This window comes from Notolabrus celidotus, chromosome 10, assembly GCF_009762535.1.
Source record: "Notolabrus celidotus isolate fNotCel1 chromosome 10, fNotCel1.pri, whole genome shotgun sequence".
Classification (NCBI taxonomy): domain Eukaryota; kingdom Metazoa; phylum Chordata; class Actinopteri; order Labriformes; family Labridae; genus Notolabrus; species Notolabrus celidotus.
Window position 1 is genome coordinate 16707795 of NC_048281.1, and position 15753 is coordinate 16723547.

At 37.8% G+C, this 15753-nt stretch overlaps 1 protein-coding gene across 3 annotated transcripts in view; it reads left to right on the forward strand.

Annotated features, from left to right (window-relative positions):
* Positions 1 to 15753, forward strand: part of grb14 (growth factor receptor-bound protein 14) — a 34519-nt gene that overhangs the window by 9097 nt on the left and 9669 nt on the right. The window contains exons 1-4 of one of the 3 annotated variants that reach the window (XM_034693589.1): positions 8923 to 9310; positions 13448 to 13604; positions 15394 to 15515; positions 15652 to 15726. In XM_034693589.1, coding sequence (XP_034549480.1) covers positions 9248 to 9310; positions 13448 to 13604; positions 15394 to 15515; positions 15652 to 15726 — 417 coding nt within the window. In that variant the 5' untranslated portion in view covers positions 8923 to 9247. Of the gene's footprint in view, positions 1 to 8922; positions 9311 to 12878; positions 13079 to 13447; positions 13605 to 15393; positions 15516 to 15651; positions 15727 to 15753 lie in introns of those variants that run through there. The other 2 variants (XM_034693588.1, XM_034693587.1) reach the window with 2 other exon arrangements.

Here is a 15753-nt window from a genome sequence, read left to right on the forward strand (position 1 = left end):
GGACTAAGATCGTGAAAATGAGCAGATTATGAAAATGGGAGCTGTGACTGTCATTGTGGCTTCAACAACGTTGTGTTTAACTGCAGTCAGATAATAATGGCTTAGTTGATTTGTGACAGGGCTTTTGAGCCATTCCACTCATGAGAAACTGGTTTATCTGACTACCCTGTCCGCCTTGTGTTTGCAGTGTCATGGTACATTTCCATAACAGAACCACCAAGTCATAACCGACACATTATGTCAATGGAAAACCTGGTTTAACTGCAAGCCCAGCAGCCTGCTGTAAAAATAAATTTCTAATTGTATATATGTAGAGAAGCTCCATTGCCCTTTTCCTGACTGACCTCATTTCTGACACCAAGACGGATACCAAGCTAGTGATACTAGTGTGAAAAAAATGTTAGAATTTAGACGCTGAGGTCTTTGCTATAAGTGTTGTGTGGCCTAGTTCAGTACACTGATGAAATCTAACCTTAAACCATGCTGAGCACCTAGAAACAATTTGAGCTAATGTTAACTACAGCTTAGCTCATGGCCTCTCCAGATATTCTGTGTTGGATTTATGAAATCACCTTCATTTGCATTTAGCAGATTTTGTGATTGTTACTTTGTGAAAAACAAAGCCTTGAAATGTGTGATGGAAATACACAGATGGCTCTGTCTATCTTTGCACAGTGTGTTGTTTGCAGGGGTTGGGGTTTGTAAATGATGGATATGAACTGTGCATCAATTTGCAAACACGCCACTAAGCATTATCACGTTCCTGGTGTTCTGTCAAGATCCCTCTCAATAATGCACCCAATACATAATCACTAGATAATACACCACTACTCTCTTCATTATTACTGAGCATGTTTTAATACTCTTACAAAACCTTAACGATTTAGATGAAGCGTATCTTGATCAAGCAGCAACCTCCGGTCTAAAAATATGAGTCCAATGCGGAAGTGCTAAAAACAACAGTTCATTAAGGATCCGCTTGAGGCTGGCTCCAGAAGTACCAGAAGTCACATACACATGAATGGGAAAAAGGCGATCTTTACAGCAGAAATAAACATGTTTACAGCCTGGTACAAAGACGAGTGTAGTCTGGATAGCTCATTTCTCGATGTGCTCTCACTGTGAGGGGGGTGAATTTTTTTCTAACTCGGGTATTTCGAAGATGTTGAGATTACAAGTCTTCCAATGAGAGGCACAGCTGCCTGCAGGAACACTGTAGCTGTTGGCTAGGAGGCTCAAACTCCGCCTCTTTATGTCACACTAGCTCAACAGAAGCAATATGGCTGCCGCCGACGATTGGCCTCAAAACAGCTCTTCAGAAACTAGGGTGACGTCACGGATCCTATGTCCATATTTTATACCGTCTATGATCCTGATGGACTAACATCCCCCGTCAAATAATGCTACAGCGCTGTCTAGTAGCTCATCTTGATAGGTAGCACTATTTGATTGAACACCGGGACAACTCTACTCTCTCTGTGCAACTGTAATAAAAATGTAGTGTTGCACATAGAAAATGCATTTTCATACTTACAGTAATTATGAATGTGAGGACATATTGGTTTGCATTTTGAATAAATGCAAGCACTGTTGAAGAAAGTCTCTCATTCTAAAATGTTGTAAACCTACAACCATATTATTGGAGATTACATGGTAAAATAACCTCCTGCTGCTCTTTTGAGTTTGACCCTTTGGAAAAGTGCCCACTGGCAAAATCCAAGGGTTGGCTCAGTCACAGGACCCCGACAGTGCAGACACAAATATGCAATATTTAGTATGAAATGCTGATGTTGTATATATTTGTAGAATTCAGAATCCAGTCATGCAGCAGTTTGTCATTGTGAAGATAATACTATGTTGACATTTCTGATGAGGGCAGTTTAATCTGGCTGTGAGCGTATAATCACAGAAGAAGAACTGGCATATCTTCATGACAGAATGGCAAAATAAACAGTTTTTTAAGGAAGTCCAAGTAGCTGGCACAGCCTCCACTCTCCAGGAATACAGTGGGCAGTCACGCTTGGACTCTTACCAAATCCAGCAGCACGGAGACAGTCTGCGTCCAGACGGTGTTGAGTGTTCAGTTCAGCCATATGACTCAGAGGAAATGCCTGCCCCTGTAGAGATGTTATTTCAGATGCAACATGTTCTTCCCTCTAACTTTCAGTCCCTCTCCTACAGCAGATGTAAGAGTACTCAGGGTCACTCTGAAAATATAAAAATAAATGTATCCTCTTCATTCAACTGCTAAACAATTTGCCATAAAGCTGCTTATTGACAAACTCATGTATTACTGCATGTGATATTTTATGTATTATCAGAATTTCATAAGCAATTGTACCGTTATAAAGACATCAATTTAAAATCTGAAGCTTTGGAAACCATGACACTGAATGTGATTATGATTTACAATCCTATAATGTGAAAATCAGAGGAGTTAGAGAAAGAAGTCATGCTCTACAGTCTCTGCACATAACTTCCATTCCTTGTGCCTAACAGACAGTATGTGTTATATATAGGAAGTCATCTGATGGGAGATGCACGTGCAGCGCCTTTATTTCTCTTCATGTCTTTTTTTCTTCTACCCCTTTCAGGCAGACAGTCATGTGGGATAAAATAGTCTTTCTTTGTCGGTCTGAACTCTCAAACCCACATAGTCTGGCTTCACTAACCCAGCTCCTATTTGGGCTATAAGGCAGGCTTGATACTGTTTGGCTTGGAAAAACTTTTAATGAGCGAGCCAAGACTTCTTTGTTGGCTTTCAGATGGCTATATAGTTGCTTTTAGAAATATGTTTACCACACTTCTATGGTAGAAAATCAAAGAGACTTTTAGTTGGCCAGCAAAACATTTTTTCTGTCCTTATTTTTATTCTTTAACCTTTGGGACCAAATAATGAGATAACAAAAAAGGACTCACTTTTTAGGCTGAGTCATTAATGCAAGAGTTGACATTTCCATTACTAATTTTCAATTAACTCCAAAATAAAAATAATTACTACATACACCACATGTTGTGTTATTCAGTGGTTTAACTGTGAAGTGTGGAACAACAGCTGCAGACTTGGGTTGTATGTCAGGTGCAACCTTCCGGCGTAAAACAGAGTAGTCTGATTGGTCAACAAAATATGTGTTTATGTCAAACACAAGTATCATCTCTCTTTCTCTCTCTTTCACACACACATACTCACACACACACAACACACATATAGATAGGCTGTGTTCTCACTCTTTTCTGATCTTATCAGAAGCAGACAGCGCTAAATACTGTGTGAATACATCTAAAAATGCAAACCTAAAAGAATCTGGTCAGACAAGTTTTCAGATGTGTCAGTGAGAATACTTCAAAGTCATTTTGAGTTACTCTGGTGAAGTGTTTCCACTTCATGTCGCTGTAAACTGCTACTGTTGTCTGATTCTTAGCATCTGTTAGCTAACAGAGGAGCCCTTATCAATGCTGTCAGCTGACATGACTTGTCATAGTGGTTCTTTTGCAGATGTTTTCCTTCTGATTTTCACTTGTGGATCATTTTTTATTGTCATGGTTTCAAAATATTTTATTTTAACTTATTATTTGTATTTGTGTGTTTGCTTTCTTTAGTTCTATTGCAACTATTCAATTAGCGGTCCACGGGCCACATGCGGCCCGAAAGCAACTGCTGAGTGATTGTGACCCGGGTCCAGCAAGAAAAGCATCTTTTACTAACACTGACAAGTTCTTACAAAAATTCCAACATTATTACAAACATTGAATGCAACACTTATCATAGCTAGCAACTAACCCATAATGCATTGCGTTGTTGAGGAGGCAAGTTTGAAAAGTTAACATTAGCAGTTCTTTACAGGGGAAAATATCAAGTCTTTATCTACCCTAAAACGAAAAATCGTCGAGGAAAATATGGACATGGACAAACGGTGTTTTTTTTTGTTATTTAAAAAGTAGAAAAATTCCTCAATGTCTGAAAAGTTGCTGTTAAGCAAATTACTTTTTTATGCACTTTCAGATGTGACCAAAACAAAAGACCTTATTGCTAATCTGCACTTTTTTTGTTGTTGTTCATATACACCTTAATCCTCCCGTTATGTTCATTTCCCAGGAACAGCAATAATGTTCCTGCGTCAATTTGACCCTGGGTATATTTAATTATCCAAAAAGTGTCCCCAAAAAATCCCAATTAACATTTTTTAAATTTCATTATTAATTCCATTACTAACCACTCAAATCAATATTTGACTGCCAGGTCAAATTGACCCCAGAACAGTATGTATTTAATATTAACATAATAATAATAATAATAATAATAATAATAATAATAATAATAATAATAATAATAATAATAATAATAATGATAATAATAATAATAATAATAATAATAAATATGTTAAATTAACATTTTTTAAAACATGTTAATTATGCTAATTAAGCCAAGCAGAAGAAGTTTCATACCAAAAAAATACTTTTGACATTTTTTATTTTTATTTTTTTAACTTTGAAATGGGTCAATCTGACCCAGAACATAACTGGAGGGTTAACATGTGCTTGTATTTACCTGTCAAAATGTGTTGAAGTTATGTGTTTGAAATGTAAAATTTAAAGAGGCAGTATTTCAGCACGTTTAGTTTAAGTACTGCTCTTTTATTGTGTTTATGCCCTTTTGGACGGAGCAATACGTTCATAAACATCCAGTGTGTTTGTTCTCTTGTCTATTTGTTTTTCTTTTAAATGGTAAACTTTGCTCACTGTCTGTTAAAAATGTCCGGCCCAGCTTATGTCCTTAGTCTGAAAATCCGGCCTGACCAAATATTTAATTGAATAGCCCTGCTCTATTGTATGAAAGATTGCTACTATGTTTTATTGTTTTCAGTTATCTAAGCTCATTGGTAATTAAACAGGGATGTAACAATATCAAAATCAAAGGATACAATAAAAACACAATAACAAGTCCACAGTACATATTTATTATGTTATTTTTTTTAAAGAGACAAATGAAGACTTTGAAAACAATATTTATATAAAGTAGATCTGAGTAGCTCGTTAAGTCCACCCATCCATGTGAAGTGAGCTGCAGCCTGCTTGCTTGAGGCTCTGTGTAACTTTAGTCTTTGTCTCTTTGTAGAAAGCTGCTAACAGTGTTTGACTACAGGATGGCTGTGATGGGAATTTACTGTGGATCCAGTGTGTTTACCGACCTTCTGAATCCTTTGTTGTGGACCACAGAGAACATCTGTATTCAGAGATGCATCTTGTGATCTTTTGAGCTCTGTGAAGCTGTAAATGCTTACTTTGGAGTCTTGTGGCCTGGCTGGATTTCTTTTCTCACCTCTTCTCAAATCTTTTCAGGGGGACGAATTGCCAACTGGCTTCTCATATAACCTGTATTCCCTGACGTGTAGGTCACCGCAGGCTGGCAGTGTCCGTCACTTTTCTCCTTTCTTATTTTATAGACATAGGGAAACTGAAATGCTACCACAAGTCTGGTTTAAAAGTGTGGAGCATCCACAGTTGCAAAATTATCTCTCCCTCCTCCCTTGCCACTAACACCGTCGCCATGTTTGCTGTGGACAGTGAGCGGAGTGCAAAAGATGATGGGCATGCACAGGACAATGGTCTCTGTAGTTCCTACTTCCCTGTGCTCTGCTCCACTGTGGCTGTAACAAAACTACACCTCTCATTTCATACCCTCAGAGATCCTCGACCAGACACTGTTGTTCTTGAGATATTGTTAAATTGACAATACACCTACATCCCTAATATGAAATTTAAACGAAAAGAAAGGGACTTGCTGTCACTACTCCTTTGTATTAACACATTGAACTCCACAATGGTGTGATACTGGTGTCCCAGTGTGTGATTTCACATTGCAATACTGCATTGCTAAAGAGCTAGAGGCACGCTAAGCACACAACAAAGGCTCCACAGGCACACACAGTCAGACAATTCACATACACACAACTGCCCTGCCAGCGTCAACACTACACACTGCCAGTGTGTTCCCCCATTACGCCTCTGTTACAACTTTTGATGGCAGATCAGAGGCGGAATGACTCACCATTATATCCCATGTGTTACATATTGCAGACAAGGTACAACAGGGGTGTAAATATCCTGCCTTGAAATGGCAGCATGTAAGAGCCAGTTGGTTGTTTTTTTTTATATGCAGGCATTCTACAAATCATCCTACTTCAAGGTAGCTATACATACCTCCATTTATATACTGTATGCACCACTGAACCTTTGTCAGAACCTGCAAGAGGTCTTGATTGAATCAACACTGGTCAAGGACAAAGTGTCTGGAGTTGACTTTGTTATGGGAGTTGTGGAGTCTCTGTTATCACTCCTGCTCCATTAATTCCAATTCATTTTAGCTGTGTGATAACTAGTAGCGTCTGCTTGTCTGTGCTCTCACAAGTCAGTGCGCTGTGTTTCCAGATAAACATGAAGCCTGTTGTGGGAGGTTCTTCCTTTTACTGTTGGTTCTCATGAGTTGACAGAGAGGACAATGATTGGTGCCAAATATGTGCGTTCAGAGCAGAGAGATGAAGTACAATGAGGCAGAGTAAATCAAAGTAAAACAGAGTCATGAACATTTTGAAATTCATTAGATTTAAAGTGATACGTACTACAGAAGTAGGATAGCAGTGAGGAGTTTGTATGTGTGTGGTCTTCATGACTTGTGCTCTGCTTCTACTGTTTCTTCCTTGAAAATGCATCAATAGCTTTATTGAAATGGCATCTGCCCTCCACGGCATCTGGTATCTTTTGCACAAGCCCCTTGTTCATTCTTGTGCTCTCTGTCATTACTGGATTGACTTTTTCTGGTGTAGTTTCAAAAAGCAATGATGGAAAGTTAAATGCATTTTATGACATTAAAGTAGAAGTATGTTTGACTGAAAATATACCGCTAAAGTGTGACTTCATTAGCCATTGATGTATGTTTTATACTTAAATGGTAAAGACTGAGGCTTGAAAATAGGCGTGTCCTGCAAAGATGGCACACTCACATTCACAAGGCCCCTTTGTCTATTCTTACAGTAAAACAGATGTGGGCTGTGAATTGTGGCTGTGGGAGTAGGAACTATGTTGGACCTCCAGTTCTCTCTGTCTGGATGTCTTAAAGGCCATAAATGGCATGACTTTGTTAAGATACAGTAGAATTAGAGTATTATTTGAATATTTACAGAGACATACATTATATTCAGAGCACTGGTTAGACTGAAATGCATAGTTAGTGTTTTTTTTTTCTCTGTGTCTAGCCAAACATTGTCCCATCATGCATTGGGATTCAAGAAAACCAAATAGAGAGTCAACAAACCTGACAGTAAAACCAATCAAACAGATCATTCATTGGCAAACAGAAGAGAAAAATGAATGCTTAAGTACAAGCAGGAAGTTAACTTGATAGCAGGCTTCCTCCACGAATGTTTCAAACTTGTCTTTGCATGCCACATCTTTATAGAAAAATTACTAAAAATATAAAGAAAAGGAAGAGGATATGGTGTTTTAACCCTCCTGTTATGTTCGTTTCTCAGGAACAGCAATAATGTTCCTGGGTCAATTTGACCCGGGGCATATTTAATTATCAAAAAGTGTCAAATAAAAATATAAAATCCCAATAAACATTTATTTAATCTCATTATTAACTCAATTAATAAGCATTTATTTTAAGTTATATTTTTGGCTGTTTTGCCTTTATTTGTTAGGACAGTTGAAGAGAGACAGCAAACGTGGGGCATAGAGAGCAGGGGAAGACATGCAGGAAATGGTTGACCGGCCGGGAATCGAACCAGTGACCCCTGTAACCTCTGTATGTGGGCGCTTAGACCACTAGGCCATCAGCACCCCCATTAATAAGCATTTAAATCAATATTCAGTGCAATAGTGTTCTTCAATCTTCAGATCATGGTTTAATGAGGATAACTCACTCCTTTTTAATGAAATAATTCATGTTATAATCAGAAATACTTTATTTATCCCAGGGGGAGATTCAGTCAAATAAAAGTGTGTGTGTGTGTGTGTGTGTGTGTGTGTGTGTGTGTGTGTGTGTGTGTGTGTGTGTGTGTGTGTGTGTGTGTGTGTGTGTGTGTGTGTAGGATTGGAGTGAAATATGTCACACAGTTGCAAAGAAACAATTAGTATTTGACACGTCTGACCCCTTTTAGCATCCACCTTGACTGCCGGGTCAAATTGACCCACAAACAGTATCTATATCTATAAATGCAAAGGGGGGGGGGGGCAAATACGTGAAATCAACCTTTTTCATTCTATATGTTCATTTCAACTTGTAAGCCAAGCAGAAGAAGTTTCAAACTGAAAAAATACTTTTAACATTTTTTATTTTTTTTAACTTTAAAAAGGTTCAATTTGACCCGCAACAGCAGTTATTTTAGAAAGAGGACAAAAGATGGATAATGTCATTTTGCTGTTTTTGTGTGAGAGAAAAAAAGTTCCCTGTAGAAAATATTGCTACTTTAACTTAGCAATAAAAAAAAAAGTAAGAAGTTTAGGATTAAGAGAAAGAACAAGAGGTAAATTTATGAGGAAATTAATTAGATTTGAAAAAGAATAAGGGATTTACTAAATATCTGAGGTCCGGTAAACATCCAACAGGTCTGTTTTAATATGATTAAGCATTCTGAATTCCTTCATGATACTTTGATGTTTCATTATCTACAAAGTTTTGAAATAGAGCACTTAAAAGTATACAGCATTAATGCAAAATTGTAATGAAAATTCGTAGAAATTTGAGGCCAGTGAGGTGTATTTCTCTCTCAGCCTAAAAATAGCCATGTAGTGTCTGGCTACAAAGAAAGCAAACAGTCTGATACATGTCCTGTCTTCGTGGGACGTCTTTATCTCCTGAGCTGCATTTTTTACAGTTTTGCTGAGCAGAGTTGATACTTTGATTCTGAGTGTTTTTAGCTTTCTCAGGACTTGTTTAATGTAATTCTGTCCTTTTTTTTTTTTCCTGTCAGTGTTGTTTATTAAGACTTCTGTTCCAAAGAGAGGGAAAAGGAAAAAGCTTCTTCATTCCCAAGGACAAAGGAGGAGTTTGTGTGTAGGGGGGGAAACATGACAAGTTTCTCACACTATCACTATGAAGGATGTCAGTGTAACAAGTAACAAGAGTTATATTGATTTATTTTCTTAATTTAATACCAACCTAATATTGATTATTTTATCTTTATTATCGTTTGCTGTACATGAATATTACTATTAATGTAGTTAAATGTACACTTAAGACAGGAGCATGAATTTTCATGCGAGAAGAGTCACCTTGCCTGCCATTACACCACTCTGTCTGCAGAAGCGGGTAGGAAACTTCAACAGATCTCCTCTGTGCTGTCTCTAAACATCTTTTTCCATTAATTTGTTACATATTTATTTTTCAGAAGTGTTTACTTCATATATGAGTGGGTCGTTCTGAGTTTCACAAGCGACTGGATGGGGTACGACCTCATATGAGCACTGTGTAAGGTCTCTCTCCTGTAACAGTTTAGCGTAGTTTATATGTTCAGATATATTTTCATTGTCAGTCTATGACTGTTTTCCTGCTCCTTGAGATGAACTGAGTTTTTTAACAATGAAAGCTTGAGTTGTTATGCTTTGTAATGGATGTGCTGGTCAAAGGCAATACATTAAAGTCAGAAAGTAGCGTGGTGTAACTTCTCTGTTAATGTGCTGTCTTGTTATTGAGGAGCAACCATGCTGAACAAGGAATCAATGGTGAATCTGGTCTGGTGTGACAAATATGGCACAGCTTGGTCAGTCATGAATAAGTGAGTTTGCTGAATGGCTTTTAAAGTAAACTATAATCTAGCTGTTCCCTTGCATTGTGTGTCTCCTGTGCTCTGTTGGCACTGATAAGACCGATAGCTCCTTGATTTTGGAGCTTAATGCTGCAACCCACCAATAATGCAGTTAGCTGTGCAACTGTGAAAGGCATGATTGCACCAAATAGAAATCCTATAAGAGACTGTCGGTTTTTAAGTTTCTGATTTGAGTGTTGTTCCAGTGAGGATCTGGGAGGACATTTTTCTGGTTTCAGACACAGACGCGCACAGAGGCCACCTCCTATCCAGTGATAGAGCTGCAGCTGTGGGAGTGCAGTTCAAGGTTAAACCAGAGCCGTTTAATTGGCAAAATGGCTCACACTGTCCTGTCCTTGAGATAAGGAGGTCTAATAGAGAGGTTTATGTTCAACAGCACTGTATGTAGTGCTATATGTTCAGTGTCTGGATTTACTCTGCCTTGTCCAGAGTGCTTTTTCTTTAAGACCTTCAAAACACGGTAAATTATGTTCTGTTGATCTGCCCCCTACTTTACCCCTCACCCATTACACACACAGCTCCTCAAATCAACAGTGTAGAATGAGAGCATGCTGAATGTGCATTTAAACTCTAGCAAAACAGCCTAACACTTAAACTGATGGTGATCACAATTATATCTGAATATGGAAGTATATATACTAGTAATGGTGATACAAACATGCCCAACTTTTCCCTTGAGGAGATTCAATTTCATGCAAATACTTTATGTATATAATTATCTTATATATTCAGATTTTAGCTTGACTTCTACCCTTCAATGAGGAACAGTTGTAACATTTGGATGTTGTAACATTAGAGATCATCTAGGCTGATATTAAGTACGCAGACACGAATGCTTTTCAGGTGAAAGCCTGTGTTCCTTTGTATTTGTAGAGGGTTACTGTCTGATGAATGCAGCTCTCTGTTCACTGTTAAGGACATCAGCTGTTTACGCAGTGTGCTACCTTGTCTGGATATTCATTAGAAACTCTGAACCAATGATTAACAGTACCTGACATTTGGTGTTTAGTGTTATCTGGTCTGAAAAATGATGCATCAAAGCTGTCCATTGTATCTGTAGGCATCACAGAGAGCATGGACTGTATATTAAGTACAGCATGTTTGCCTTGTTAGTGGAGTTCTCTGGTGGTTTGATTTTTTTATTCTTTTAAGTTTCATTGAGCAGTATATCTCCTGTTCTAAATATAAACATTAGTAGCATGAATTATCTATTAGTATTATTATTATTATTATTATCATTATTATTACTAAGCCTCCTGTTATGTTGGGGTCAAATTGACCCATTTTAAAGTTCAAAAATCTAAAAAAATATATTAAAAGTATTTTTTCGCTTTGAAACTTCTTCTGCTTAGCTTAATTAGCGTGAAAAACATAGAAAATAAAAATAGTTCATTTCACATTTGCAACCCCCCATGCATGTTTATATTACAAAGATACTGTTTGTGGGTCAATTTGACCCTGCAGTCAAAGTGGAGGCTAAAAGGGGTCATAATTGTTGAATACTAAATGTTTCTTTGCCACTGTGTGACGTATTTCACCCCAATCTCTTTCCAATGTCCATAAAAAAAAGTTTTAACATGAATTTTCATAAAAAGCGAGTGAATTTTCCTCATTGAACTATGATCTGTGAGGATTAAAGAACACCAATGCAATAAATATTGATTTAAATGGTTAGTAATGGAGTTAATAATGATTTTTTTGGGGTTCTGACACTTTTGAATCATTAAATAAGAAAAGAACATAACAGGAGGGTTAAGTGTCATGATTCAATTTTACATCTTTAAAACCTGTTCTATTACACTTTAAGGCCCCCAGCCTTCACCTTGTGTCAAAACTTCATACAGCTGATGTCAGCAGCGTTTACAGGCTGTTTTATGACATAATACTGATATAAAATTTTGTTTTATTGATTTATTGTTGGTGTATATTCTTAAATTGGAAACACATCTTGACACGACTCTAGCTTGCAAACACTCAGTTCATCTTTAATGCTAATGCAGCAAATAGGTTTCCTCATCCTCTATCAAACCCTCCCTCATCCTGGTGAAATATGATGCCTGAATGATTTGATTTGGCCAGCTCTCGGAAAGAGACCTCCTTGCAGCAACCTAACTGAAATTCTTTCCCAATGCAGCTATCAACAGAAGTGAAGAAGATACATACCTTTTATTAATCAAGGGTTTGTTTATGTTCATTTGATATGCTTTTGCATTGTTGTGTGAAGTTCACCCGTGTCTTGATTATGCTCAGAAAGATTAAATATAATTAAATTGCCGTGCAATGATGCAATTATAACTGTATTAAAACCCTGGCTGCTGGAGTAATCTGTTTAAAGTAGGCCCTCGTCTTTGTTAGACATCCACAAACAAAGACATTTGTCTTGTAAGGCTCCAGGCGGGCTGATTAAACACTAAATGGTTTACACTGAGAGGTGATGTCATAGCTTGAGACTCCCATTCGCTGATGGCTCCTTGAGGGCTCAAACCTCATCCCTGCAGAGCGCTGACCACGAAAGGAGTCAGGCTGCCCAGCTCTAAACTACGAATAGAACTCAGTGAGAGAAAAGAGACACCTGCCTGTGCAAACTTTGGACTGAGGTTGCTCAACTAGCATTACATTTAAGCAGCACCTTTGTAATTGCTCCATGGGCTCCTGCAGGGCATTCTGCTTGGAGCATGCAGTGGGTGTGTGAGCGTGAAGCAAAAGAGAGGGTTGTAGCCTTGTAACTCTCTCTCTATCTCTCTCTTTATCTTTCACTCCACCTCTCTCTCTTAATTCAGACAAGCAGTGTTGAAAGTGATATGGAAGCGTTACTTGTTCTGACCTAGTAAGATTTCTTTGCTTTACAAGGTGTTGGCGCTCACGTATGAAACTGCCATCAGGTTGCTGAACAAGGGTGGTGCATGTCTGCGGGTTGATCTCCGTCTTTTTGCCTCTTAGCGGTGGAGTAAGGCAGCAGGAGATTTGGTATCAGCCTGAGCGATAAAGATATGTGGAGCCACGACAGGGCTGTGCTAAGAGGCAGTTTTGTCTAATTGCCTTCTTTCAGCTCCTCTGCAGCACAGAGGAGAGCGAGAGAGATAGAGAAGACAGAGAGCGACTCACTGCTTGCAGGCTGACTCTTGCTGTGTTGTCTGATGCCTGTTTTTATCTTTCTTACAAAAGCTCTCTTTAAAATGCTGTGTGCTCAGTCATGCATAGGCTACAGAGCCTGCAAAAGCTCAGAGCTCTGTTTGGACCTAAACAGGGGGGTGAGTTCTACTTTCAGATTAATTTGCTGAGTGTTTGATTTCTCAATGTGCTATTGCAGGATTACCCAGTTGATCACAGGCTTAAATCTTTACATCCTGGAGCCTAATTTACACGTTGTTCTCTACTTTATAGCACTTATATAATCTCTAATTTTTTCCCCTCTGCAGAAAACATAAGCTGTCTAACTGGCGTATGTGGGTCACACTCAGTTATTTGTACTTTCTTGATACTTTGCCTCACTTTTAAAAGTATTCAATGCACTATTGTAAGCCAAAAACACTCTGCTTGTATTCCTGCAAGGTAAAAAGTTTCCCACTTTGCATGAAGTTTTTAAAAAGATGTTAATATAATGTTTGTTGTTGTTGCAGGTTATAAAAGTTTATAATGAAGATAACACAAGCAGAGCAGTAGAGGTTCCCAGTGACATCACTGCGCGGGATGTATGTCAGCTGTTTGTCCTGAAGAACCACTGCATCGATGACCACAGCTGGACTCTCTTTGAACACCTCTCCCATCTGGGAATAGGTAGGATTTTTATTCTTTCTATATTTTTTTTGCGAAAAATGTAGTGTCTAAGCTGGGGTCAAAAAGTAAGACTAAAGTCCCTTTGTCAACATTTTGATTTTAAATAGTTTTCAGTGAAGTTAAAATTAAATGTAATTCTTGCTCAGGGTTAACGTCACTAAACATGTGGAGGAGGCATGGGTTAACCCTCCTGTCATGTTCATTTCTTAGGGACAGCAATAATGTTCCTGTGTCAACTTGACCCGGGGGATATTTAATGATCCAAAAGTGTCAGAACCCCAAAAAAATCCCAATAATTTTTTTCTAATCTCATTTTCAACTCCATGACTAACCATTTAAATCAATACTTAGTCCATTGGTGTTCTTTAATTCTCCCAGATCATAGTTCAATGAGGATAACTCACTCGTTTTTTATGAAAATCATGTTAGAACTTGTTTTAATGTACACTGAAAAGCCCTAAATATATATACAATAGTTTTACATGACATAGATTTTGGTTTATTTTATTTTACATTTTGAATTTTTTTTATTTTTATGAAGTGATGTTGATGAATTAACACAACACCTCTTCTGTCACATGCTGCTCAGGTTTTTATGCTGTAACTGGTTTGGAAGGCATATATTACTTAAGATGGAAGGAACCTCTGAATACCACTATCCTTTCATCCATTGTGACATTAGAAATGCAAAATAATACTTTTAACCTTTTTTTTTTTTAACATTAAAATGGGTCTATTTGACCCGCAACATAACAGAAGCATTAAATTTGAATTTGAAGCAAACCATATTTTGTCATCTTTATAATAAGTCATGTTTTTGTCATGTGATGGTTGTTGTTAGTCCTTTGGGTGAGGTTTGCTTGGTTTGATGGGAGGTGTGGCGGCGGGTAGTTTGATGATAATGTAAATATTTGTATGCGGGGTCTAGAGTGCATTGTGCTGAATGATAGATAAAACTGATATGCGCGGTAGACGGTTAGGAATGAGAGCATGAAACATTTCTCTTCACACTGTTGTAGACATCACGTTATTCATCAGTCTGTTCTGACACAGACTTGTTTTACATTCATGGAAACTACAAATCATTGCTATCCAGAAACAATCATAGATTCAGGTATTCCACTTTTTCACAAAATCCCTTTGTTGGTTGATGAAAGTTAAAACAACTAAATACTGTTAGTAGATTTTATCATTAAGTAATGTCACAGTGTAATGTTTGTGGCTTCAGGCTCTTTTCTGTGTGAAAACTGCCCTGGGGAAGAATGGTGTTTACACTACCTCGACTGTAAAATGTAGTTTGCTTTTTTTTTGTTTTTTTTGCACAATCCCTCAGTTCAAACATTAAGGCCACATTTAATAACGTATTATGTATAGTTAAATCATTGACAGAGCAGGATGTCTTTCATTTTTTAGAGGACTTTTATCAGCCATGCAAATCTCAGTTTTTTTTACTTCACTGTTCAACGCTTGGCGTGGCTGCTGGAACACACAAACGTTTTCCATTAATTCAGCAATTACTTGAAGGTCTAGGGAAATATTAATGTTCATGTTGTACTGCTTGACTTGAAAGCCAGGCGCCAATCCAGAGGTTATGTATTAATGCACAGTTAATAATGAATCTGTGCTTTCAAGTAAAGCAACATATAAAACTCTTGTCAGGAAATCTTTAGTATGAATTATTACGAGTAATTTAAAGACTTTCTAAAGTATGGCTTTAGCTGTTCCTTCTTGGTCTTAATCTATTATCCACTGAGCAGATAAAAAGAATTGTTGCTTCTTGTCTCTCTAGAGAGAACTATCGAAGACCATGAGTCTGTCATGGAGGTGCTTTCAGGCTGGGGAATGGACACAGACTGCCGGCTGTACTTCAGGAAGAACTTTGCTAAATATGAATTCTTCAGGAATCCTCTGGTGAGCTCTTATCAGATCATCCTCCATTATCTGGTGATGGTTTATACACATCATTCTGTATGTGGTGGTATCTTTTTTTATTCCTACAACTACGTAGACTGAATCATTTGAAAATTGTAATTTGTGTGTCTTGCAGGACTTTTTCCCAGATCACATGGTCTCCATATCCAGTGAAGCCAACGGGACGGTGGATCACTCTCAGCTCATACAGGTATCAAGTTCTCTCTGCCAGTTGTGA